The sequence below is a fragment of the Colletotrichum phormii genome (assembly GCF_030913505.1).
Source record: "Colletotrichum phormii strain CBS 102054 chromosome Unknown BDP81scaffold_3, whole genome shotgun sequence".
Taxonomy (NCBI): domain Eukaryota; kingdom Fungi; phylum Ascomycota; class Sordariomycetes; order Glomerellales; family Glomerellaceae; genus Colletotrichum; species Colletotrichum phormii.
Window position 1 is genome coordinate 1,358,777 of NW_026851445.1, and position 24,659 is coordinate 1,383,435.

At 53.5% G+C, this 24,659-nt stretch overlaps 10 protein-coding genes across 10 annotated transcripts; 3 read left to right on the plus strand and 7 right to left on the minus strand.

Annotated features, from left to right (window-relative positions):
• Positions 1-98: 98 nt before the first annotated feature.
• BDP81DRAFT_129066 (uncharacterized protein) lies at positions 99-966 on the minus strand. The gene is made up of 2 exons (XM_060581714.1): positions 950-966; positions 99-882 (listed from the first exon to the last, which is right to left on the minus strand). The coding sequence occupies exon 2, from the start codon at positions 679-681 to the stop codon at positions 340-342; it is 342 nt and encodes a 113-aa protein (XP_060449798.1). The 5' UTR covers positions 682-882; positions 950-966; the 3' UTR covers positions 99-339.
• A 4,026-nt stretch (positions 967-4,992) lies between these two features.
• On the minus strand, positions 4,993-6,098 carry BDP81DRAFT_129098 (uncharacterized protein). The gene is made up of 4 exons (XM_060581715.1): positions 5,957-6,098; positions 5,794-5,882; positions 5,145-5,611; positions 4,993-5,055 (listed from the first exon to the last, which is right to left on the minus strand). The coding sequence occupies exons 2-3, from the start codon at positions 5,822-5,824 to the stop codon at positions 5,181-5,183; spliced, it is 462 nt and encodes a 153-aa protein (XP_060449799.1). The 5' UTR covers positions 5,825-5,882; positions 5,957-6,098; the 3' UTR covers positions 4,993-5,055; positions 5,145-5,180.
• A 797-nt stretch (positions 6,099-6,895) lies between these two features.
• On the plus strand, positions 6,896-8,717 carry BDP81DRAFT_309565 (cytochrome P450; the record flags this gene model as incomplete). Its single annotated transcript, XM_060583557.1, has 5 exons — positions 6,896-7,058; positions 7,116-7,266; positions 7,323-8,287; positions 8,340-8,623; positions 8,679-8,717. 5 exons carry the CDS (start codon positions 6,896-6,898, stop codon positions 8,715-8,717), a joined length of 1,602 nt encoding a protein of 533 aa, XP_060449800.1.
• A 681-nt stretch (positions 8,718-9,398) lies between these two features.
• Positions 9,399-10,453, plus strand: BDP81DRAFT_366945 (Rhodanese-like domain-containing protein; the record flags this gene model as incomplete). The annotated part of the gene is made up of 2 exons (XM_060586529.1): positions 9,399-10,020; positions 10,143-10,453. Exons 1-2 carry the CDS (start codon positions 9,681-9,683, stop codon positions 10,451-10,453), a joined length of 651 nt encoding a protein of 216 aa, XP_060449801.1. The 5' UTR covers positions 9,399-9,680.
• A 286-nt stretch (positions 10,454-10,739) lies between these two features.
• Positions 10,740-11,750, minus strand: BDP81DRAFT_390477 (Yip1 domain-containing protein; the record flags this gene model as incomplete). The annotated part of the gene is made up of 3 exons (XM_060587410.1): positions 10,740-11,173; positions 11,240-11,630; positions 11,700-11,750. 3 exons carry the CDS (start codon positions 11,748-11,750, stop codon positions 10,740-10,742), a joined length of 876 nt encoding a protein of 291 aa, XP_060449802.1.
• A 328-nt stretch (positions 11,751-12,078) lies between these two features.
• Positions 12,079-13,145, minus strand: BDP81DRAFT_418278 (uncharacterized protein; the record flags this gene model as incomplete). The annotated part of the gene is made up of 3 exons (XM_060589693.1): positions 12,079-12,663; positions 12,743-12,853; positions 12,966-13,145. Coding segments are annotated over 3 exons (378 nt in total), but the record flags the coding sequence as incomplete, so codon positions are not given.
• A 585-nt stretch (positions 13,146-13,730) lies between these two features.
• Positions 13,731-15,831, minus strand: BDP81DRAFT_366954 (uncharacterized protein). The gene is made up of 5 exons (XM_060586530.1): positions 15,659-15,831; positions 15,086-15,598; positions 14,824-15,037; positions 14,406-14,774; positions 13,731-14,352 (listed from the first exon to the last, which is right to left on the minus strand). The coding sequence occupies exons 1-5, from the start codon at positions 15,779-15,781 to the stop codon at positions 13,934-13,936; spliced, it is 1,638 nt and encodes a 545-aa protein (XP_060449804.1). The 5' UTR covers positions 15,782-15,831; the 3' UTR covers positions 13,731-13,933.
• Positions 15,832-16,275: 444 nt separating this feature from the next.
• On the minus strand, positions 16,276-17,885 carry BDP81DRAFT_418280 (translation initiation factor eIF-5A). The gene is made up of 4 exons (XM_060589694.1): positions 17,581-17,885; positions 16,999-17,265; positions 16,799-16,931; positions 16,276-16,721 (listed from the first exon to the last, which is right to left on the minus strand). Exons 1-4 carry the CDS (start codon positions 17,599-17,601, stop codon positions 16,651-16,653), a joined length of 492 nt encoding a protein of 163 aa, XP_060449805.1. The 5' UTR covers positions 17,602-17,885; the 3' UTR covers positions 16,276-16,650.
• A 1,346-nt stretch (positions 17,886-19,231) lies between these two features.
• On the plus strand, positions 19,232-21,266 carry BDP81DRAFT_310986 (Vps52/Sac2 family protein; the record flags this gene model as incomplete). Its single annotated transcript, XM_060583685.1, has 2 exons — positions 19,232-19,670; positions 19,729-21,266. 2 exons carry the CDS (start codon positions 19,232-19,234, stop codon positions 21,264-21,266), a joined length of 1,977 nt encoding a protein of 658 aa, XP_060449806.1.
• A 96-nt stretch (positions 21,267-21,362) lies between these two features.
• Positions 21,363-22,959, minus strand: BDP81DRAFT_129259 (GTPase-activating protein gyp10). Its single transcript, XM_060581716.1, has 3 exons — positions 22,667-22,959; positions 22,435-22,590; positions 21,363-22,354 (listed from the first exon to the last, which is right to left on the minus strand). Exons 1-3 carry the CDS (start codon positions 22,851-22,853, stop codon positions 21,459-21,461), a joined length of 1,239 nt encoding a protein of 412 aa, XP_060449807.1. The 5' UTR covers positions 22,854-22,959; the 3' UTR covers positions 21,363-21,458.
• Between the last annotated feature and the right edge of the window lie 1,700 nt (positions 22,960-24,659).

A 24,659-nucleotide genomic window follows, 5' to 3' on the forward strand; every position in this document is an offset into this window, starting at 1 on the left:
ACCCTTTCATTCTGATCCTCGCTTTCGATCTTTGATTCCCTGAATCTGAGCACACATAAATAGGAAACCGAATGTTTCAGCAATTTCTGATGTTGAAGACCTCAAACATCGTAGAGAACAATTTTATCCAGGAAGACTCCATCCGAATGGCCGCTATGTCAGCACGGCCGTCTAATATGTAAGAGCCCAACTCCCATAACTCCTGTAATTTCCATCGTATAAACATGGCGGCGACACCCCCTCGAAACATGTCAGTTTCTTTGCCGCCGCCGCTTTCCAATTTGGTTTCATCGTAATCGAACATTTCTAATGAGATGGTGCTGTTGCCGGAATGGCTCTCTACAAGTCGTGGCGGATAGACGAGGGCCAGAATGCAGCCTGCGAGTTCATGATTTGAGTATTGGCGTCCTCGGCGGCCCGTTGGCGGGCAATCAGGGACGAAGACTTTTTAGATGATGATGATGATTTTGTTGCGCCGGAGTGCTTGTTCAGTTTGCTCTTGAGAAGGGAAGCGGAGCTGCCGAAGCTCGAGATTGAGGCGATGTCGGCATCCTTTTGGTAGGGGGAGGCGGAGGAGGAGCCAGAGGCCTTTGAGCCCTGTTGTGTCGCGGAGAGGAGGGCGTAGCTGTGGCGGCTGTCGCCGGTGATGGAGCTGGAGAAGGTGGAGTGCATTCCGGACATGGCTGTTTTGGATGTTTGGGTATTTGCTATTGTGGGCGAGGTTGTAATGGTGGGCAGTTTATTCAGATGAAGCCTTTGAATTGGGAAAGGTGATCTTGATATCGGGGTTCAGTTTTGTCCGATAGTTTGGATGGGTTGATTTGCTTTGATGATGAGGATGATCTAAAAGACAAACCTGAGGATGAGAATGGAGAGGCCTTACTTATACCAAGTCCATCTCTAGGGTTTGTAATTGAGACTTTAGAGTACGGTACTTTACATGACTTACCTTGCTTACACCAACCTTGGAACTTGAGATGTGGAGTATGGATCTTGGGAACCAGGTACCACAGCCCCAGCTGCGCGTCTCGACACACCCGTCATCGGTAGTCGTGGTCGTGGATGGGGGCCCATTGCAGCTCGGAGGTGTGGAGCAAGGGGAAAGCGGAAAGCCGCAGGAGAAGGAGTCACGCGTGGCCCGCCCGCAAGCCTGCCGGCCGGAGGTAAGATAAGGTAGTGTAGGGAAACGGTTCCCAGAGTAGCGGGTAAGCCTACGACAGAACATCCGGGGCGGCATTCGCGAACAAGGGGGGTAAGAGAAGAACGAGTAGACGTCGTCCGGTAAGATAGTCAGAACAAACCGCGTGAGTCATTACGCTATGCAGGCCCTATTGTGCCTCATGCAGCCTCAAACGCAAGCTTGCCAGCCTCGTAGAGTCACGGATGCGAATCTTGGAGGAGGCTTTTGTGATTCCATACCGAAGGGGTGCGTATGCCCCAAATTTCCATGTAAGCTTTACCGGGCGAACGTGCAGGATAGCTCCCTGGAGATCATCTTGGGGGCTAATCAGGGGTGGAGGAGGGCCGGGGACAAGGTAAGCGCCCCGGGGTGAAGATGCGCCGGATGATGCGTTTGCGTATGTGTACTCTGTAAAGATGGGGTTTGATGGAGAAAGTGCCATACGTCGTCTCATGAAATTTCGAGTGAGCCATCTTACCTCCGGCATGGGCTTGCTGACAGACATGTCTGCCTGACGAGGGGCCGCCCAGAGCCCCAGCAGGCAGAGCTTCTAAGCCAGTTCTGCCTGGATTCGCGCAACACCTTTCTCAGGCTCCAGTGGTGCATACACGGCAACGAAAATGTATCAAGTGTGTTTGTAACGATTGTGGTTGGTTCATCGCGAATGCCATGTGCGGTGTCATGGGAGTCAGAGTCGGCCGTATCTTACTCCGACTTGAACGTTGGAGGGGGCCGAGGGTGAGTGCCTGACCTTACTGTACTGCAGCCCTCCGGCAGTGTTTGGCCTCGTTTGGGTACCTTGAGCAGTGACAAGCTCGCGGTGAGAGGAATTCCTCTTATTCGCCCAATCGCCGAATGCTTTTCACTGCAAAATTTTCTTCCTGGCCCTGCGTTAACCTCACTTACACGACCTTGGTTTTTGGTGTGCCTAGCAAGCTTGCATGCCCGCTCATATCCGGGCTGACTCACTCCGAGTCACCTACCCCCACCCGCCTTGCATTTTCGGCAACCTCGAATCAACGGACCCCACCCTCTTTTCCCGGGCGAACGAAGGCTCGGTGCCGACTCGCCCACTTGGCAAGACGATCCTGCTGTTTTCCTTTTCGTCGGCGTCCCGAAGAAGCTCACCGACGAGCCGTGAGTCTCGCCCGAGCTTTTTGTATCCTATGAAGGGGAATGTTCAGTATCACACTGACCCAATGGGCAGAGATGATCCGACTGTGCCTGTAATCGCAAGGGGAAAGATCAGATGACAGTCCCGTCGACTGCCTCAGTGAACGGGCATTGATCGTCCAAAGACCCGGGCTCGCGACGTGAAAACGTTCGGCACCGGGGCCCGAAAACTCTGTTGTTCTCGGCTAAAAAAAACAAGCTTAATCTTGATGGTTGGCTAATTCGTCTATTTGTTTCGTAGGCGACTACGCAATGTCGTTGTTTGGATTGTATTCTGTCATCAGCAGATCCCTGACGGGGGCCGCGTGGCTGGTTGGCAGCGGCGTAGGCTCTACATTCTTACACCCAATGTGACGCGCAGTTCGTTGATAGACTTTGGGTACTTTGGCTACGTCAACAGAGCATCTAATTAAACCCTGTTTGCTACAGCTTGAAAACTCGTTCCCAGCATCTGTTTACTATGACTGTTACATATCATCAGGTCCAGCATTCACTTTTGTTTAGATATTGTATCGTCATGTCCGGCTCTGCAAAAGGCACCTCCGTCAGCCTCTCCTCGTGAGACTTCACTCTTGACACCTATCGAAGGACCAGGGTAACGCAGTGTCGCGGCACGTGAAGACGCTGACTGCTCTCTCCACCCACCCCGGACCCTCTTTCTCGTTTGTTGGCAATGGAAGTAACATTCGGAGCACGAGGCGTTGGAAACTCTTCTTGATTTGACGGGGAACCACATCTCAATGAATCTTCGCTCCCCTGCGAGGTGAGGTTAGGTCTGCTCCTCACTAGCACGCGGCAGACGCAGAGGGGATTTGGTAAGACTACATGGTGAAGGGGTGGGAGGGGATTCACTTCAGACATCCCCCGCCTGCGACTGCAATTGATTATCACGAGAGAACTCTGAAATGAGAGACTTTGAAGTGAGAGGCCCTTATATATCGATCCAGCAAGCAGAACTTCCATGGCATGAAGAAATCCAGACAAGCTGGAGTTGCGCTCTATGCGCTCCAAATTCAACCCCATGGAAATGTACCTTGATGGTAGAATATTCGAACGCTGCAAAGTTCAGCTGATAGCTGTCACGCACATCCTCGCCGGCGGAAGGGTCTTGGACACAGCAGTCGAGACCTCTATGCGAACTACCTCATTTTATCTGTAGTATCCTGATTTCGAATCTTGCTTCGACATCATGGATAAGCCAGGAGATACATACTTCAAGGAAAGGGCCGGTTATACATTCTCTTCAGAAGGGGGGGGGGCTGGTCGTCCGCGGTAAGCACATTGCAAAAGACTTCTGGCCAGTCTCATCGCGATGGCTTGAGCATTTTCTGGCCTTTCGAAGCTAGAGCATGATGGTATAGTTCAAGGTCCGTACTAACGTGGCCAATAGAGCCACAGGTGGATCACCGCTGAGTGAGAGTCAGTGAAAGACACATGGTGAACTGGAGAACAGTCCGCCCAATGGGCCAGACTCTCAGCTTCGAAGCTCGTGAAGAGTGGGTGTTATGCTTGAGTCCTCTCATTCAACATGGTTTAGTTGACTGATGATGCTGAGATTTCGATCGGAGCAATATGCTAGACTTAGGAATGGCCTCCATATGAATACGCCTTGTAAGGACCTAAAATTCGGTGTTGGTTTGGAGAAGCCTAGAGAACTAGTGCAACACTGTCGAGATGTCCACGTTAGTCGAGACGGACGAGAATAATGACCGGCAGGGGTACGGAGGAATGTCGCTCGAGAAACATATAATGAACAACGGATTAAGTATAGTGAAAGAAAACGACGATGATGGAACTGACTGCTTTTAGTGAGAAAGTCGAGTTCCGCCATGGTGGAAATGTGGTCTGTGTCAGTCAGACGACAGGCGCTCCACAAACCTTAATCAGAGCCTCACTTTTTGGTGAGGTACGGAGTGTGAGAGAAAAAGAAAAAAAAAAAAGAAGAGCGTCATGACGTTCTACCTACAAAGCGGTCTAGAAGCTAGAACGACGCTTGAGACGCCGCAGCAAAGGCGGTGGCCGGGCGCTGCGACGGGCTCATCAGGCATTACCCCGCCATGTCTTAATCGGAGCTTGGATTTGACTTCTTATCAGCGGGACGGGAATGATGGATGGAGGGGCACTCTCGTATTCGTGTTATCACGTGATTAGAAACACGGTTGAGAGACGGAGGCTGAAAAGAGATCAGACGGTTTGATTGGCCGGGCCGTCCAGATCGTACAGGTCAGGGGTAGCTGCCGTCCCTGATGGATTGGCCAATCTGATGAGCTCCCGCTGCTGTCAGACGGGGGAGGATCGCATTTGCACAACTTGTTGCTCTATGCTCCGAAATGAGAAATTGCCTGGTCATGTTGGTTGAGCGGAAGAGAATTTCCTCTTGGGACGATTTGTGCATTCTCGTCTACGTGTTTTATGAAACGTCGCTGGACCCCCCGGCCGGGAAGGTAGCCCACCGAGAGTGCATTGGTATGTCCCGTAGGTACTTTTACAGTATCGAGTCGAGTGTGGTCGAGTCACCGACAGACGCCACAATTCCGTGAAGGGCACAAGTAGACGCTGGTAGCCGATACTTTGCTTGGCGCAATCCATTCTGGCTGCGTTGCTGGCGTTGGTTTGCTCGGGTGGGTTAGGGAACACATGGTGACACTGACAGTTGAGTTGACCATGGAACTCGAGCTAATTGGACACGATGGCTTTCTCGACTTGACCGAATAGCGCTCAGTCAACCAATACTCAGCACAAGGACTAGAAGAGAGAATAGAGAGAGAAAAAAGAAAGAGAAGAGACCAACCGCCATAACGTCAAACAAACCCGCGGCTCCTTTGTCTTATCCGAGAATGAGTGCCGTTTGTATGGATACGAATACGTGGATAGGAGCAATAGAAAGATTAGCCCATGACAGCTTCAATTTCGCATCGCTGCGTGGTGTGCTGGATTCAGGGTCATGAAGCAACCCCACGTTCGGATCTTGCGCTATTCGGTCTTTACGCGCCCCATTGACGGCGGCCGAGACAAGCGATGGGCATCCAATGAGGGTAGGCGAAAGGTCATTCGAATGCCCAGATGTCCATAGACATTGACAAAGCGGCGTGTCACAGCCCACAGGCCCGAGATGTGGTGCTGGGCCGATTACTAGGTGCGTGTGAATGTTCGGAGGCGAGCTGCCCTTGCCTGCTTGGCGGATGGGCAATGCAAGCAATGCGGCCCTCTTTCCCCCTAAACGAAACGAAGCAACGACTAGGTAGGTACCTTTCGTTGCTTGGTAAAAGCAGGTCAGTGAGTTGGACCCAACAAATTTTTTGACACTAGCTCATCTGGTTGCACTATCAGCTATGCGCCAGCAGATTCTATCCCGGCTAATTAAGCAAGACATAGCCAGAAGGAACAAAATTGTCATTTCGTTTGATGTTGGATGATAGGCGGGCGGACATTCCACTTACCGGTCATCCGAGCACATGGCGATAGTCTCATGTATTGAATTGAGACTGTGATAACCGCCCCGCCCCTCCTTTTCACTTTGCGCTGGGAGCTATATCGAAAAGTAAAGTAAGCATATGGAAAAGGCTGCTCATCGAAATCTGACTAGAATCAAAACTCAATGACCTTCTCTGGGGTAAAGTGAGTTTTAGCTACCCAAGTCAAAGCAGGAGCTGAGAGGTGCCTGAGCAGAGGAAAGCACACAGACGGACGGATAGGCAGGGCGAGAAAAGACCTCCAGCTCACATCACCGTCCGATGGTTTCTGAAGTCTGAAGACGGGAGTGCTTGGGCGATTCCGGCCTTGCGCCGCAGTTGCGCGTGCTTCCAAAATTCTAATCGGGCCCCTATTGCGCAGGCCACAGGGTGAGGTGGTATTGATCAGAACCTGGAAAGAAAATTCAGAATCTCAGCAGCCCACATCGGTCTTAACGGAGACAACCCACAAATCTATCGTGTTTTGATCGCCTTTCTCTGTGCTCCCGGTCGCAATTGGCGTGCGGAAACTGCTGTGCCCGCTCGTCTGTTCAAACACAGAGGTGGATTTGTTTAAGTAGAAAGACCTTGGGACCCCCGTTCGCGCCTACGTGTGGTGGCAGGGAAGGCAGGGGAGGTACAGGTACATCCCAGTGACCCGTCTTGCAGAGACTGGGACCTGCCTCGCTCACTTTCACCTGGCCTACCACAACGAACAACCTCATCCGGGTATCCACCTCTTCCCATGCCCCCCCGTCCCCGTCCCTGTCCATGCCCATGGTAATCGAACTCCCTTCTTTAATCTTTTGAACATGTCCTTCCCTCCCACATCTCACCCGCAGTGCTCCTAATCAACCTCTACCGGGAGTGTTGCTCAAGTCACTGACCTCGCGCGGCATTCTCACTGCTGCCTCCTTTTCCTCGAGGATCTCAACAAGCGCAAAACTTATTTGGTTGTTGCGTGTTGCGTGTTGCGCCTAAGCCGTCGACCGACCCTTTCGCGCCCTGGTGTCTTTTTTTTTTTTCCCTCTCCCGGCCGGCCTCCCCTCCGAAGACACGCACCCCGATTTCGATATTCGAACCGACCACGATGGATTCCAACGCGACGACCTTCACTTCGGTGTTGGCCAATGCCAAGCTCGGCAATGTCAACATCCCCCCTCAAGTCGACTATGTGATCGAGAAAGTGGCCAATGCTAGCATCGTGACGATCCTGTTCACGCTGCTGGCCCTCGCTGTCGCATATGACCAGAGTAAGTGATGCGCCCAGGAGTGGCCTAAGAGATGGAATAAAATCTGACAAGCTATAGTCAGCTACATCACTTCCAAGGGCTCCATTGCTGGCCCTACCTTCAAGATGCCCTTCATCGGCCCCTTCTTGGAGTCTGTGAACCCCAAGTTCTCTGAATACAAGGCCAAGTGGGCCAGCGGCCCTCTCAGCTGTGTTTCCGTCTTCCACAAGTAAGTTGCGCACAACAGGCATAACCTGTAAGTGATTTGATATCTGACAGTTGCAGGTTCGTCGTCATTGCCTCAACCCGCGACATGGCCCGTAAGGTCTTCAACTCGCCTGGCTACGTCAAGCCTTGTGTTGTTGATGTCGCCCACAAGCTCCTCGGTCCCACCAACTGGGTGTTCCTCGACGGCAAGCCGCACGTCGACTTCCGCAAAGGTCTCAACGGCCTTTTCACCCGCCAGGCCTTGGCCTCTTACCTCCCTGGCCAGGAGGCCGTGTACAAGCAGTACTTCCAGGAGTTCCTCCAGATCACCAAGGATGCCGGCGGCGAGGCCCGTCCTTTCATGCCTGCTTTCCGCGACGTCATGACCGCCGTTTCCTGCCGCACCTTTGTCGGCTACTACATCTCCGACGAGGCCGTTCGCAAGATTTCGACCGACTACTTCCTCATTACCGAGGCTCTCGAGCTTGTCAACTTCCCCCTTATCCTGCCCTTCACCAAGCCCTGGTACGGAAAGAAGGCCTCCGACATGGTTATTGCCGAATTCGCAAAGTGCTCTGCCAAGAGCAAGGTTCGCATGGCTGCCGGAGGTGAGGTGACCTGCATCATGGACGCCTGGGTCAAGTCTATCCTCGAGTCCAAGAACTGGCGCGAGGCCGAGGCCGCTGGCAAGACCGAGGGTCTCGAGAAGCCCCACCCCCTCCTCCGCGAGTTCTCCGACTATGAGATTGCCCAGACCGTCTTCACCTTCCTCTTCGCCTCCCAGGATGCCACCAGCAGTGCCGCCACGTGGCTTTTCCAGACTATGGCCCAGCGCCCCGACATCCTCGATCGTGTCCGTGAAGAGAACATCAAGGTTCGCAACGGCGACCGCCATGCTGAGTTGAACATGGACCAGCTCGAGTCCTTGACTTACACCCGTGCCGTCGTCCGCGAGCTGCTCCGCTACCGCCCTCCTGTCCTCATGGTGCCCTACGTCGTCAAGAAGCCCTTCCCCATTACTCCCGAGTACACTGTTCCCAAGGGTAAGCATATTATTGCTGTCAAGCTGTTTGAGTGAATGCTGATTTGAGACAGGCGCCATGGTCATTCCTACCGTTTACCCTGCGCTCCGTGATCCCGAGGTGTACGACCGCCCCGATGAGTTCGATCCCGAGCGTTACTACACCGGCGATGCGGAGGAGAAGGGCGCCAAGAACTTCCTCGTTTTCGGAACCGGCCCTCACTACTGTATCGGCCAGACCTACGCTCAGCTCAACCTGGCCTTGATGATCGGAAAAGCCTCCGTCATGTTGGACTGGGTGCACCACCCTACACCCAAGTCCGAGGAGATCAAGGTGTTCGCCACCATCTTCCCTATGGTATGTTGGAGATTATCCCGCAGAAACGTGAGAAACAGAACACTAACAGGCGTAGGATGACTGCCCTCTTACCTTCAACGAGCGCACGGCATAGATCTCTTATACCTCTTTTCCTAGGCTACGGGCTGGCAGTGATTTCGCCCAATGAATGAGCTGGGCCCGGCTGATGCTGCAAGACCTCCACTAGCGCGCCCTTGTCAATGTCAGACGCCACTTTAATCGCCCGTCGGAACGGGAGCCTCGTAAAACTCGAGTCGAGATTGGTCAACGCCAGGCCCTTAGACTACAAACTTGTAATAGACGTTTATGTGTACATAATTTTGAGGAGAATAGTCCTAAAAAGAGCGGGCGATGCCGAGGACTTTGGGTCGCCCAGGGATTATGATTCCCAGACGAGGATGGATATTGGGTAAACGGCCGATCTGAATGATACTGGGTGACGACAGACTCAGCTTAGAGCCAATGGTATAAAAAAAACTTGAAATAACAAAATGGCCCCGTGATTCATTGATCAAGATAGACATTGGCAGAGGTGAAGAAGCTGTCTCGTACCTAAAGATCCCACGCAACTGATTGCTGGGTTGACACCAAAAGTGGCTGTGACTTAAGTAACATCGTCCTCATCTTACTAAAGTTGGAGATTAGTGAAGATGCCCTCGAGAGAGTTACACCTTGAGTTCGGCGAAGTAGGTATATATATGCCAAGGAACCTGTCAAAGCCAACCTAAGTGCGTCAACCATATCTTGTGCCGAATAGGTCGTCAAACAGAGTTAAAGCCCGCCCGGGCGCGCAACGTCAGTGGAGACCGGCAGAGCTCCAAGGGGGAGGGGAGAGGACCAGCGGGCACTGTCATCAACGCAGGTCCCCGGGGCCCCGCCGTTCTTTTGGCCGACAGATACCCGCTGGAGCTTCCTTAAAGATCCCCGTTCAGCTCCAGCTTCCGATCGCCAACGTCTTTTAGCAACTCCCCGTCACCTCGCTTTGACTGTCGAAGACTCTGGTGAATACAAGCTGTATTCAATTCCCCCCCCCCAAGAGACAGAAGAGAAGGACGAAATGGCACCCGCAAGAGCTTGCGCCGACGCCCTCCGCGCGAGCAGCAGCCGCCTCGGTTCCGTCGTCGCCCCGACAGCGGCTACGAGACGGTGCTTTGCTGCTGCTGCTGCCAAGTCGACGTTCTCGGCCCGCGTTACGGGAAAGATGACGACGGCACGCCTCGGTTTGAGTGTTACTCCTGCTGCGGCGGCGAGGACGACGGCGGCGGCACGCTTCTTCTCCTCGGAGAAGGAAAGGGTCGAGGACGACTACCACCAGATCTCCGCCAACGGGAGCAAGATCTGGGACTTTAGCCAGATGGCGGAGCTGGCCAAGGATCCCGGCAACGTCGTCATTGTCGGTATGTCTTGCTGCTACTACTACTACACTACACATTCCGCCTGTGACCTTGCCACTCTTTGGGCTGATCCTTAAATGGTGTTCTTTTCGCTTCGCTAACCAAAAATCCCTTCTGCCCCAAAGATGCCCGTGAACCAGGCGAACTCGTAGACACAGGCCGCATCCCCACCGCAATCAACATCCCCGTCGCCACGGCGCCCGAGAGCTTCCTCATCGCCGAAGAGGACTTCGAGGACCGGTACGGGTACCCGCGCCCGAAGAAGGATACGGAGCTGGTTTTCTATTGCAAGGCTGGCGTGCGGAGCCGGGCGCTGGCGACGCTGGCGCGGGATGCTGGGTGGACCAAGGTCGGGGAGTATCCCGGTAGCTGGCTGGACTGGGCGAAGAAGGGAGGGGAGGTTGAGAGGGGTGGGAAGGGGCCTGGGCAGGAGTAAAGTATCGTTCAGGTCTGTCATGCGGTGGTGGGATGTATGAATAAGTCTTTGAGGCGGTTGTTATACGACACGACACGGTACGGCATGGCAAAGATAGACGGCGAGTTTGATCATGATATTCGTTGTACAGATATGGTACATGAAACCCTACGCTCCGGCGGATGACACAGCAATCCCTGTTCCAAAGTAGACAAAATTCCAAGTTGATGTAGCTCCTTTTCGCACGCTCTTCTATAACAGCTTCTGAAAGGTTCTAGTGTGACTTTGCGGAACTCCCGAGGGTAAATCAAAAGGTGGGAGGCGCTCCCTCAGCAGGGGGGTTAGCGGGCGCAGCGGGCGGCGCTGCGGGGTCCTTGCTCGCGACGGGGCTGCCGTGGGCGAAGAAGAGGATCTTGATAGCCAGCGAGAGGCCGAGATGGAGGGCGACGACGACGACAAGCAGGATCTTGCTCGTCTGGTGGTCGGTGGCGCTGAGGACGGGGTAGAGGTTGCGGAGGAGGAAGGCGACGGAGAGGCCGCAACCGACGGCGACGAAGACCCAGTTGAGGATGTTGATGGGGGACCAGCTGATGAGGGCGACGGGGATCCAGATGAGGTTGGCGTAGCCGTAGAGGGCCCACTGCTCGAGGAGGTTGGCGGACTCGGAGCCGAAGTAGCGCAGGGCAAGGTAGAGGGCGACGGGGACGAAGAGGGTGTAGCCGTAGATGAGACCGGCGGCGCCTGTGAGGAGAAGTGTGTCAGTGATCATCGTAGAGAATTGTTGGCTGAATTATCAAGAGCCCTTACCACTCAGGAGCTTAAAGTCATATGCAAACGGGCCAGACCCTGTGCTCGCGAGGTACTGGCTGATGGTACCACCAAGGAAAAGGATCAGGACGACGGTCGTGGCGATCCAGAAGGGGCCGTAAAGGTCAGGGTTTCCCTCCAAGACGTCGAGAAAGTTGGCGCGCGGGTAGAGCGCAGCCCAGCAGCGAGAGAGAACGGCGGAGGTGTCGACGTCAAAGTACTGGGCGTAAAAGTTGATGCTCCAGAGGAAGCGCTTTGAGGATCCGGACGACGCTGTCGCCGGCGGCGGGAGACCTGACGCAGGCGCCTTGCGAGCCCCCGGCGTCGTGTCCTGAAAGTTGGAGCTGTGGAATTCGAGATCGTCCTGGAGGTCGGTGTGGCCGAGGTCGCCCTGCGAGAGGAAGTATGGTTAGCTTTGAGGGACGGTTGCGAGGAAGAACTAGGGGAATGGAGCTCTCACCTCGTCGTCGACGTCCACGACGGCGTCGTATCCGGACCCAGACCGTGACATGATTGGTTATTGAAGCTGAGATGAATTCACCCTTGATCTCTGACACAAGTATCTGCCTTGATGGTTCGTCACAATGGGGCTCTGGCCTGCTGGGTCGTCGGCGTTGGGGATCGTGAAGTTGGGCAAGTTGGGACGGCCGATACGTGTATACGTACGAATACCTAGAGCTTTGGACAAGGTGTCGTAATCCCACACATGCAGTTTGGCCCTGCAGCTCCCTAGCAAGAAAAAGTCCCCACTCAGGTACACACCCATGTCTGAGCCGTACCAGTGTTGCACTAATGCGGATAATTCCCGTCCCAGTTTTATGCAAGTACACGCCAGTGTGGTTAAAAGAATTTCGCTAGAAGCATTGGACACTATCTGATAAGATCACAATCATCAAGTTCACATGCATGACGTGCATCACCAAATTGAACGGCATGTGGTTCTGAGGCTCTGTATTTCGCTACTGTGTTGATTTTCCACTGTAGTCAATGGAGCATTGTGAGGCAGGTCAGTCGCCATCCCGCATCCATCATAGTACGTCTCTCATGCTCATTAGCATCTCCATGCTGCACTCAGGACGCCTAGGCGCGCTCTCTCGCCAAACGATTTTTCTCTCAGCCTCCAACCATCATTTTGTTGATGTACGACAGGCATAACGGGGTAGTCCGGGTTGTGTTTCCTTTTGACATTTGAGGTAGGAGGGCGACCAATTCAGTTTTTATTCGACGACCTGCTTGCCGATGGAAAGTAATGCTACCACAAAGCCCAGGAAAATTCGTATCCCTGCCATCCTCTCCAGAATGCCAGAACCCGTGACGCCGCAACCGTAATGAATCGTCTATTTGAGCTTCTTCTTGGGGCGGAGCTGGTTGGTGTGACCGCACTTGCGCTTACGGCAATTGGTCGCACGGGGGGGAAGACGGGCCTACATCATTCCATGTTAGGTTTTGCTTGGGTCGCGCGGCCGACCTCAGTTGGCGGGGATTGAGGGTGAGGCTACTTACGTAGCACTTGCGGCAGATCATCTTGTCGCAGTTGAACTTGGAGGCAAGAGCCTTCAGGGAGGGCTCAATGATACCACCGCGGAGGCGGAGGACCAAGTGGAGGGTGGACTCCTGTTCGGTGTGTCAGCTTCCATGTCTCTTCGGCCATCATATCTTCAATATTCCCAGCGACCCGGATGCTGGTCTCCCCTTCTTTTCAACTGTCCGGCGCAATTAGACTAACCTTCTGGATGTTGTAGTCGGAGAGGGTGCGGCCGTCCTCAAGCTGCTTGCCAGCGAAGATCAAGCGCTGCTGGTCGGGGGGAATGCCCTCCTTGTCCTGGATCTTGGACTTGACATTGTCGATCGTGTCGGAGGACTCGACCTCAAGGGTAATGGTCTTACCCGTCAGGGTCTTCACGAAACTGTAACATCCATCGTCAGTACATCGGCGTCTTCGGGCTTCGTCGTCGCATGGAAAAGAGATTTTGTTGCGCTCGGGATCGGGCGGGAGGGGTGTTCGGGGTTGGCTCACATCTGCACTACACGCAAAATATCGTTAGCATCGCCCAAAATCAACCATCAGAGCAACGGCGCGCAGCAAGACGCCGTCTCGCCGTGCAGGGGGTTCTCATCACTTACTCTTGCCGACGTTCGTGAACTGGCTGTTGTTACCGAGAAAGTTCTGGTGATCGCGGCAAATAATTGGTGGGGCGGGCTTGAGAATGAGTGTTGAGGTTGCGGCGCGAGCGACCGACAAGCCCTAATTAGGGCACGCGGGTACGGACATGGTCCGAGCGCCAAAGTAGGTGTAAAAGTGAGCGGGCTGGGAAGAGCACCCTGTGGAAATTATGGGCCTGCCCAGTGACTCTTCGGGTTGCGATGATCAACAGGCTCATCCTCCAAATGCTCTGCTATCTTTTTGCTCTTTGCCCTGAATTAGTGCATGCACTGATGTACTGAAAATGGCCTCTAGCTCATACCAATTGTTCCAGAGTACTGAGAACAACAAAGACGAAACACTCAATTTTATATTTCGCTCTGGACGAAGACTTCTTTCTAATACATGGGTATCTCAATGCTGATAATTTCAACTTACGCACTCGCACTCGTGCTTATCCCTAGCTGCTGAGAGCACTTACATGCCCACCAACCCCGGATTCTTCAGGTGGACGTACCACAGACCGTACATGCCTACCTCCACACCGCGCATTACTCAGTATATGTTGGCTGCTCAGTATCCGACTCCATAGGCACGACAGACCGCGATCGTTCACGTCTTTCGTTAGCTGCCCTGCGTTGCTCCTTTTGCCAGGTCACGATGTGGCCCTCAAGCATATTGACGGCTCGCACCAACATGGGAACGGACAGCCCTGCCAGCTGCGCCGCCAGCTGAAAGAAGTCCCTGCCTATGGGAGGAAGATCTTCCTCGGATTTGTACGAGTGATATCGACTCTTTCGATAGCTTTCATCCCCTTGTCTGTCACGTTCATCTAAGTCGGCGAAGGACGCGGCCTGTGTTTGGACAGCGCGCAGCCTTTCAGTCACCTCATCTCCTGTTGTCTCGGACACTGTTTGCCTAGGCACTTGCTCGTCCACGGGGAAGTATCTCGCGAGTAGTGTCTCTTCGGCTAAGTCGTTGTCAATGACGGGATTCAGCGAAGTAAAGTGAACGTCGACTTACTTTGCGCTTCAGTCAGTAGTGAAAGGTGTGCAAAGTACTCATCTAGCTCTTTTGGGCTCATTGATGTGATCTGAGACGCCGTAACGTCTGTATAGTCAACGGTAGATGTAGCTTCATCTGTAGCCAAGGCTGGAGTCATTATCCTCTTCCACTCTTTCCAGTCAAGCTTAGGCAGGGTGAAGTTGTTCTCGTCTTGAGGAGCTGCCATGTTGTCCTCGAATGGGAAACAGTGCATCGCTGCAAGCACAAGTATGGTGACGAGTAGAATTTCAGGCTGATTTATGAGACGGAGTCGGGCCTTCTCTAGTGGAAAACTGAAGGCTAGATTGGCGATGGGCGGAACGCGGCGCGCAATTGCTACCGTCTCAACTGGGAGTCATTAGTCGAGTTCATCTCTTGACACGGCTATAGGACCTACCAGGCAAGCCAAGCTCACGGGCATACTGCAACGTCATCAGGACATCGTTGAGCGGTGGGAATATCATGCTGTAATTGAGATGATACGATAGGGCCAGGTTCATGACCGAAGCATGCAATTCTCCATTATCGAACGCAGCTAGGTTTGCCGACTTGAGTGGTGTTGTATACCCTGTTGGCAATCGATCACGCATCTCCTGAGGCAGCTGACGATACTGTGACTAGTTAGAGAACATCTGAAAACGGTTGAAGGTAGTACCGACAGCTTCTTTATACGGGATGCTTCCCCCTCTCGCCCACTTGCAAAGGTCACCAACTCGCGTGGGTATCCTCAGCAACATGCACCCCAGGAAGCAGAGGCCCAATGTGTCAATCATTCGAGGTGCCGGCCACTCGCTCCCGTTCTCTCCTGTCCAGCTCTGTGCTCGTTTGTTCCGCGACTGGTGTTGCTCGTCCTGGGCGAGGTCGAGTTGCGAGCTGAAAAGCGTGGGCTCTCCCTCAGAGGCCGAGCCATCCTGAACAATTGTCGCAGCTCCGGAGATGCGGAGATCCCAAAGATCGCGGACAACCGTCTCAAGTTCTGGTTTATGCCCCTTAGCGGCAACCAGCCAATTCACCTGCTCTCTGAGGATAAGCTGCAGGCACTCAAGGTACAGATCGCGTGCTTGTTGGCCGGTGAGCACTCGTCTGATCCGCTCTTTGGCCTGCTTCTCCTTCCGAGCCACGCGACCTTTCTGACCGAAGTCCTCATCGCCGAGGTCAAATTCGACATAACCCTGGGGTAGAGTGTGAGATGTGGCTGATCACATGAGGTGCAGAGTATGGCTTGAACAAACTTGAAGTTGGTGGCCTTCCTTGGCGCAGAATCTCAAACCATTTTCGAGATACCATTTGCGAGAGCCGCAGAATTCACAGCGTTCTCCTTTTGGAAACTTATGAAGGTCCCTCTCTGGAGCCATGGTGCGTTGGCTGATTTGTTGATCGTACTTTGTTGGAAAGTTGTTCTGGGCAAAATCGTCCCCGGATTGGTGAAGTTTTAGACAGTGCGCGGCGCCCGTGTCTGGGGATGCACCTTTACCAGGCAGGCGGGACCTGGCAGGCAGTTGGTCAGGATACAGTCCCCGATTTATGTTATCCTCGAACCAAGGCTTCAATTCAAGGTGCCACTGAAGAATGGTGATTTGGCAGACTTCAAGTCTGGATTTACAGGTAAGTAGCATTGCTGTGTGGCATTGTCCGAACAGCTGAGTTCGACTCACTCATACTAACTATCAACGATAGTCGAGCTGGTTATAGCTAAGCCGCCATCATGAAAGTGAGCCGAGTAAAGCGCCACATGCCTTACAGGAGATGTGGCATATGGATATCAGGTCAGAGGCAATACTGAACTTGTAGTAGAATCACAGTCACGGACATTACACATTTGGCACTTTCACTAGATCTGTACGTAGAGTTTGAACGAAAAACAGAGACCACGTGGTGGAGATATGTACCGCTTTTCCATCGGACAAATCTGCTGCCACCGCGAGGCTCTCCCATTTTTTTCACCTATCCCATTGCTAGTCTGATCGTCGTTAAGAGTCTGTGGGACAGACAAAACAAAGGAAAAAAGTCGTGCGACATGTCTTGCAGTTGTCAAGTTCGCGTACCCAGTATCAAGTCCTGTCCAGATATAGCCTACGCAACGACTGACGGGGATACCGTTAATTTCGAAGCGCCAAGAAATATCGCAAGAAATGTCCCCAGTCTGCCAACATCTGCCAGCAAGGCCGCTTGAATTGAGCGCTTGTGGAAGTCATTGTCTGATGATATGGTAGAGTTGCATCGCTTAACCCTGCTTGGGGGCCTCCTTGGCCTCAACGGCGGCCTCCTCACCCATGGCGGTAAGAATGACGACGTCTGTAGTTGTGTGTTAGTTTTGATCTGTCTCTCTTGTGCTGCGCAGCAAGCTAGTTGTGGGGGGTGGGAAGTCTTACTGGTGTCCTTCTCGTCAACCTTGAACAGCTTGTTGATCTTGTCACCAATCTCGCCGTCGGGAAGACGGACATCGTCCTTGAGGTCACCGTCGTCGTTCATGAGGGAGAGGAAACCATCGTCGGAGATGTCAATCTGAGAAGGGTGCCTATTAGCATACAAGGACCATTTAGGGCATATGACAAGATTTGTGGCAACGTACGAGCTGGAACTCCTTGCGGGAGACGTTGGGGACGTCCATGTTGTGGGTGGAGGGAGAGAGATCCTCAAGCTTCTTGCCGGTGAAGATGTCGATGGCGACCAAGTGAACCTTGGCGTGACCGTGCTTGCCAGTCTTGGAGGTAGACATGTCGACGATCTTGCAGGGGCGGCCCTTGATGACGACGTGACCGTTCTTGCGCAGAGCAGAGCACTGCATGGGGAAGGTGAGAGACGCACCGGCGTCGGTGGACTCGAAGGTCATCTCATGCTGTTAGGTGACGATGCGTTAGCGATTTGGCCAACTCAAAATATGTGCGTCGTTCGGCATGATGATGATGATGGCGGCAGAGTGGAATCGAGATTGGTGTGGTATTTGATGCTCGTATGCGTCGTGTGTTGCCTGAGTTTCTGTGCAGAGCCGTGGTGCGTTGAAGCATCCGCGGGGCTCTCTCGCCAATGTGGATGCGGGGTGGTCGATTTTCGCCAAAGCAGCCGACATCGATCGCATTCGACCACCACCACCACCACCACCACCAAAAGATACAGGGCACGGAGGGGAATAGAGCCGTCGCAAAAGACTCACCTGGGCGTCGTCGTTGGACATTTTGAAGGATTGACTGGAAGATGTCTAAAAAATCGAAGGGAAGATGTCGACAGGCGGAATTACCCAGCAAAAGACGGCTGATATTTTTTGAGGGGGGAGAGTTGTGAAAGGAAGAGAGCGGGCAGAGGGGGGAAATGGAGGGGAAAAAAGGAAGGCGAGGCGGGAGTAGATAATTTTTTTCCTGGTTTTATTATTGGTTTTTTTTCACTCCTAGGCCCAGATTCGCGCCCCTCTCTCTGTCTGTCCGTGGCCTCTCAAGCGTTGGGTGGGACAGGTGCAGGGAGCACTTTCGCAGCGAAAAAAAAAGGTGGAGTGTGGGCTTTCTTCCTTTCTTTTCGCAGATTGAATCTGTCAGGCCCCTCCCCGAGTGACATTGTCGTCGGTGGATGACTCTGCGGTGAACAAAGTACCCATCTAGGTTCTCCCGTCTGCCATCTACCTTCCCACGCCGAAGGCACCACACACCGCAGGAGCTGGAGCTCCTATTCCGCAACCTAACAACTGTCCGGACGCCTGCTCAATATTCAGGCGCTGACCGCCTGTGGAATGCCCTATCTGATCCAGCTAAACACGCCAGGCCAGACCGGCGAGGGTGCCACTGAGGTGGTTGAAGGGTTCCCTCCCGTGTCCGAAGACTCAATCTGTCGAAATGACTTCCCCTTCACAGGGTTTCCCGAAGGACAATGAAGCACATGGGCACAGGGCAGTCCACCGGCCTGTGGCAACAACCTTTTTTGGGCGCTAATGCCGCCATGCCAAAACCTCGCGGGCCAGTGACCCTTGCTTGCCTACCTGCCATCTTCGTTGACCTCCGTTATTAGCACTTTGGCGACAGAAGGTCCGGACTACGGCAACGGATCTTGACGGTATGCGCCGGAGTTCCTACTAACCTGACGGGAAGCTGTCGTGCCTGGATACCTACCCGACTAGGTAAGGTAGATATTACCAGGGATATCATTGTCCGGACATTGTGACAGGTTCTTCCGTACCCAGCTCCTGTTGTATGTAAGACGGCAGCAGGCCAACCACCCTCCCTGAGATTTGCGCACCTATTCGCGCCCAAATATATGCCTTCACATTGTAACATGCAGGAGCTTCCCTCCGAGACAGCTCCAGCAGTCCGAGCTACGGTTACCTTGGAGATGTCGCGGATTCTGCACGACATGTGTGCAGCCTCTCTCTCATCCATACCAGACGCATCAATGGGCCGTTAATTGCTCTTCAATCGCCCATCCTAAGTCCTGCCCCGCACGTTTCCAGGTTGTTTGCCGCCGGCCCTCACTCAGAATTCTGCCCCGCACTTTCCAGACTTCGACCCCTCGAAGACAAAGGGCCCGACCCCTGCCGCGCCACAGGAAGCTCCCGTGGATACGTACTTTGTGGCTGGTGCTTGTCTCTGATCGCTCACCCAATGAGAACACGTCGCTCTCCTAAGGCCGTCCAGCCTTGTCTACCTTACTGCCTCCTGGGGGAAAGTAACCAAAGTCACAGGTGTACATCTTTCCAAGAAGCCAGTCGCCGATCTCTCGATTCTACAACATCACCCGTGCGACTTACGATCCCTCGATGACATGGTGCTCCGACCTGTCGACCACATCGCTTCTTAGCTTCTCCATACCACAAGTCCACCATGTGGCTTGATCGGCTTGCAGCGCAGTCGAACTCGTCTCCCTCAGCGTCGCAGCCCGGCAGTCGACCATACTCTCCTCTTCCGCGACGAACCTCCAGCAGCCCCTATGTAACCTCGCAGCGACCTGGCATCACACCAAGAGGCTCACAACTTTCCCTTGTCTCCAACGATTCCTCGAGCTCTTTCCTAGCTTCACGCAGAGTCAATGGCTCTGGCTTGAAACAGTCCCAGACAACCTACGATGGACCGGATTCGGTCGAGATCTTGGGCCAGATCCTAGATACAGCACCCACATCCGAGACAACAACGGCCACGATAACCGAGAACGACCTCGAACTAGACTTTCATTTCGAAGGTCTGAGCTTGCGAGAGCTCGCAAGCTCCGATGAGATCGATACAAGCTACGCGGATAGCTACCGGCGGCAAACCGCAGAGGAGTGTATGTGCTCCCTATTGGCTGGCCCAACTGTTCGCAGATCGCTAAATTTGGAGTTTAGTTGAAGCGAATAAATCCCAATTCGAGGACTTGCATCGATCAATTGCAGCATGCGATGGGGTCCTAGGCTCAGTGGAGACCAACCTGACGAGCTTCCGTAATGACCTTGCGGCCGTCTCCGCGGACATCGAAAGTCTGCAATCACGTTCGGCGGCGATGAATGTGAGGCTAGACAATCGAAAAGCAGTTGAAAAGGCTTTTGGTCCAGTTGTCGAGGAGCTCAGCGTCTCCCCACATGTGGTGTCCAAGATATCCGAGGGCCAAATCGACGAGACGTGGGTGAGGATGCTGACGGAAGTGGACAAGCGAGCTACAGCATACAAAAAGTCGATTTCGAACCAGGGAGAGAGCAAGGCTTGGGCAGACCTTGGTCCTCTGCTGGAAAAACTGACCATGAAAGCCGTCGAGCGGATACGGGACTTCATTGTCGCCCAGATCAAGGCCTTACGATCCCCTCACATCAACGCCCAAATAATCCAACAGCAAAACTTCTTGAAGTTCAAAGACCTATACACCTTCTTGCACAAGCATCATGCCACGCTTGCAGAAGAGATCAGTCAGGCTTATATGAATACCATGCGATGGTACTACGCAAACCAGTTTGGACGATATCAAAGGGCATTGGAAAAGCTAAAGCTGCACGTTCTCGACAAGAACGACGTTCTTGGACACGACGAACCCACGCGGAGAGCCACGGTACTATCTGCCACCAAACCAGCTGGGCCTCCTCATGATGCCTTCAACTTGGGACGGCGTATTGATCTCCTGAAATCGGGTAACGCTGCTGCGATATCCTCTTACCTGGCCGAGGAAGACCAGACAACACATTACCTAGAGGTGCCTTTCAGGAATTTCAATCTGGCACTTATAGACAACGCCACCGCTGAGTACACATTCTTAGCCGCCTTCTTCTCTCCGCCGTTATCTCTGCAAGCGGTGTCACGCCAGTTCAATTACATCTTCGAACCGACATTTGCGTTGGGCAAAACTCTCACCAAGACGCTCACCGCTGAGTCATACGACGCTCTGGGACTGCTACTAAGCATCCGTATCAACCAGCACCTCGCTTTCGAACTACAACGGCGCAAGGTGCCAGCTGTGGACAGCTATATCAATATGACGACAATGCTTCTATGGCCGAGGCTGCAAGTCGTCATGGATCACCACTGTGAATCATTACGGCAGCTGATGAATACTTTGCCCACAAAACCCAGAGCCGCTGATCAGAACAAGTTATCCGCAGCGCCGCATCTGGTCACCCAGAGATTCGGCCAGATCTTGCAGGGAGTTCTGGCGCTCAGCACAGAGGCAGGAGACGACGAACCGGTGGTAACCAGCTTGCGTCGTCTGCGGTCAGAGGCAGAGGCCTTCTTGACGCGTTACAGTCAGTCTTTCAGCGACAAGCGGAAGCGGGAAAGGTTTCTTTATAACAATTATTCGTTGATTTCGACCATCATCAGCGACGTTGGTGGAAAATTGGGCACGGAGCAGCAGGAGCATTTCGAGGGCCTCAAAGCAGCATTCCAGGAGGGCGCTTGAAGAGCGCAGCACCAGGCACACAGCAGTTTGTTGGATTATTTTGGCATTGGCGCAACATTAGGGGTTCTTGACTGCCAGTGGCATATCACATTGTATGATAGCCTTTTTTTTATACTCTACATGGGGGAATCTAAATGTACATGATGAGACAAGTTGTTTTTGGAGGCTGTCCAGATGGTCTTCCACTCCTGACTAAAAGTTATGCGTCCAGGTCGTTCCGTTGGTCCACTTGTTGTACAAAGCTGCCATGGCAGCCATGGGACTGGGGTTTCTTCTACCCAGGTATACGGCCACTAGACCGATGGCAACGGCCAGTCCGGCCGCAGCGGCCCCCTTTCTGTACGCCCACATCACCTCCATGAGCTTCTGTCGGCGCTCCAGGGCCTTGAGCTCCGCCAGCTGTTTCTGGAAATAGGTGTGTCCTTCGTCCATTGTCTGCTTTGAGCATTCCTCCACGGACCGTGCCGTCCTCAATGAGCTGGCTTTGGATATCTTGCGCCAATGCGGCAGTGACTCGGGTGGGTATCGCTCATAGAGGGCAATCGTGCTCGTGATCAACGCATCGAGGTCCATCTTCTGCGGGACCTTGGAGAGGATGAGGTGGAGCATTGACGGGTCGTCTTCCTCCTGGTCGAAGAGCTCGTCGCGGCGGTTCAGGACGATCTGGACGTACATGTAGATGCTGAAGACGGGTTCGCGGGTGAGGAGGGTATCAAAGAGGCGGGCGATGTCGCCGTAGGCCTGAATGTCGTGCGCGTACATGGTCAGGGTCCCCGCCAGAGCGTAGAAGGGCTCCGTGCCAGAGAGGTGGCGCTTAAGCTTCGGGTCGGCGGCGCTGAGGATGTCGGGGATCAGCCTGAGTTGTGCAATGGTCGGCTCGAGATTGGTGAGCATGAAGTCTCGTATGCGGAGCACCGAGAGGCGCGAGACGAGGCGGGCGCGCCATGGGGGTTCGAGGACCAGCATGAAGACTTGGCAGATGTCATGGTAGCCTTGGAAGTAGCATAGGTATGGGTATCGACGGAGGACTTCGACAATGAGATCGGATAGCTCGCTTTTGTTCTTTTCGAGCTCGGTGTCGTTTTGATCTATACGTGGGATTGGTTAGCTTGCTTGTGCGCGAGTTCGCAACCCTCTTTCAGGGGACTGCAGGAAGGAATGGTCTCACGATTCGGGTAGTAGATGAAGGCGCGGTTGACGTCGAGCGCAACTTGTTCCTCGTCTCTGTGACTTGGAAGAGATTTCCATGATACCTTCTCGTTTATACCAGCTGCGATTGTATCCTGGAAATCCTCGCTATCTGGGAGACCTAGGAGTATGGGCCCTACACACACAATGTTCCGTTAGCCTCGGAGCGTCGCAGAACGACAGCGCCGTGGTTGGCACTTTTTACTACTGACAGGCTTTACGGCGTAGGGTGTCGGTAAGAAACCCGCCTCTGGTACTGGCCAGGCCTTTGAGGTCTTCTATGTTCCGCCATTTGCACGCCTCGAGGATGTTGACCGTCTTGCGCTGTTCCTGATCTACGGGGGCCGCAGATTCAGAACTGCCCAGAGCATTCTGTTCAGCGATCGAGTTCGTTGCCATGACCACTGTGTTGTAGCGAGCAAGATAGCGTCACAAGGCGTCGCTGGAGTCGAGGGGGTGTGCTCGTCACGGGAGCGTGGGCATCGTGTGGCTGCGAGCTCAGGGGAGGTTATGCGCGCGACGCTATCGCCTTGCGCTGCTGACGCTGGTTTGACAAAGAGTCGAAAAAGCCCATGAACTCCTGAGTGGTGAAGTGGCTATCGGACACAGCTTCAACGGCTTGAAGCTGAGGTTAAAGTGGGATGCATTACACACGTCCTCGACCTGCCGGTGAAGACTAGTCGTTGGTTGTAGGAACAGGGAAACTGGAGGTCCAAGAGCTGCCACAAATGTGACAAGCCAGGTAATAGCGGAGTTTCCTCCACAACGGATCTATGGATCTGTTTCGAACCATTGACGCCGAGGCTTAGCGTACGTTTAGAGCAACTTGGCCAGGGACGCCCGGCCCCCATGGCCTGGATCGCCGGGACGGGACGCACGGGCCAGATCCTATGGCGAACCTACGCCGTGGATCATTAAAGCTCTTAGACACCACTTTCATATTACGCTGTCCAGCTTCAGGCTTTTGCCAAAGAGAGGCAGTAAATCCGGGCCGATATGTTTTGGGGTGATCATGTATAAAGCTAGGCTCATAAAAGCGGCTCACCTATTCATGCGAGTGTTTGTATGACTTCACGCCCGGCATCGGCTGCGCACCATGCAGGTCACCATCTATGGCGGTTGCACAGCTCGCCAACCATACTGAGGTACGCCACCCCACGTCGATCCGTGAGACAGGTTCGTCGAGATAGTGCCAGCCCATCTACCTAGTATGGAGGTCACGAGGGCTTTTTCTGAGATTGTAAGGCCGATTTCCCAATGTGAGGATTTCAGTTTGTCAGGTGTGAGTTGGATTGTTGGGCTCTTCTTGCCCCGGTGGTCTCTAAGCATAGCTCGGATAGAGGTGCTACTCGCAATTACATATCCTAAGCCACTCCCGCATGATGCGCCTGGAGAATGCCGTCGACAGAGGAAAATAACGGTCGTCAGAGCGATCCTAGCCTCTGAAGATGCGTTCATTGCCGACCACCGGTCCCGGCATCCTCTTCCTGAACCCTGCAGTTCGACCCAGCCAGTGTCTAGCCGAGACAGCCCAAGCCAGACATGCATAATGGTCTCGGTAAATTGAGTACGTAAGGGCGGTTCTCCATTGAAAGTGACATGTGATTGCTGTCGTTTAGTTGTTTTGTTGGTTGCGCTGCGGCCGAACCGGCCACTCCGTTGACTCAACGTGTTTCTTTGGTTATAGGATTGGTCTATAGGAGAAGAGAGACACTGGCTGTGTCATGCATGAACATGAACCTTTTCAAGCGAGGGACTCTTCGAGTCAGACAGTCGTGCTCAGAATCGGCGGCTATAAAGGTCGGCGAGTTGGGATATGTTGCAACCTGGATAGAGCTGGGCAAGGTCTAAGATTCATTCGTGACAGGATCTGGGAATGACAGCCTGTGAGTGATACGGTTTCTCTCGACAGGTTCAATATCCTGGCAACATACCTAACCATGAAGTGGAGATTCAGACATGCCTCAAGCTTCATTCTCATACCAAGACTACGTGACGACCTAGTACAACGTGAAAAACACATCTAGAAGGTGATTTGGTTGGTATCTTGACTTTCCCGGTGCGTTCCGTGACAGAGAGCTTATAGAGTAGAATAAAAAGCCATGGCAATACATAGAACCCCTGGCTGGTCGTTTTCTGCCCCCCTGCTTTTCTGGAGTATTCCAGACTCGCACACGAGCCCTGGTCCTTGTTTTAACCGATCCG

Coding starts and splice junctions, on each gene's coding strand:
- BDP81DRAFT_129098 (XM_060581715.1), bottom strand. CDS start 5,824: ATGAGACTATCGCCATGTGCTCGGATGACCG. Junction 5,612..5,793: donor GCCATGTGCTCGGATGACCG/GTAAGTGGAATG, acceptor GCTTTTACCAAG/CAACGAAAGGTACCTACCTA.
- BDP81DRAFT_129259 (XM_060581716.1), bottom strand. CDS start 22,853: ATGGCAACGAACTCGATCGCTGAACAGAATGCTCTGGGCAGTTCTGAA. Junction 22,591..22,666: donor CACCCTACGCCGTAAAGCCT/GTCAGTAGTAAA, acceptor TTGTGTGTGTAG/GGCCCATACTCCTAGGTCTC. Junction 22,355..22,434: donor CTTCATCTACTACCCGAATC/GTGAGACCATTC, acceptor TCCCACGTATAG/ATCAAAACGACACCGAGCTC.
- BDP81DRAFT_129066 (XM_060581714.1), bottom strand. CDS start 681: ATGTCCGGAATGCACTCCACCTTCTCCAGCTCCATCACCGGCGACAGC.
- BDP81DRAFT_366954 (XM_060586530.1), bottom strand. CDS start 15,781: ATGGCTCCAGAGAGGGACCTTCATAAGTTTCCAAAAGGAGAACGCTGT. Junction 15,038..15,085: donor GCATCCCGTATAAAGAAGCT/GTCGGTACTACC, acceptor AACTAGTCACAG/TATCGTCAGCTGCCTCAGGA. Junction 14,775..14,823: donor CCGTGAGCTTGGCTTGCCTG/GTAGGTCCTATA, acceptor AATGACTCCCAG/TTGAGACGGTAGCAATTGCG.
- BDP81DRAFT_418280 (XM_060589694.1), bottom strand. CDS start 17,601: ATGTCCAACGACGACGCCCAG. Junction 17,266..17,580: donor TGTCCAACGACGACGCCCAG/GTGAGTCTTTTG, acceptor GTCACCTAACAG/CATGAGATGACCTTCGAGTC. Junction 16,932..16,998: donor CCCGCAAGGAGTTCCAGCTC/GTACGTTGCCAC, acceptor CACCCTTCTCAG/ATTGACATCTCCGACGATGG.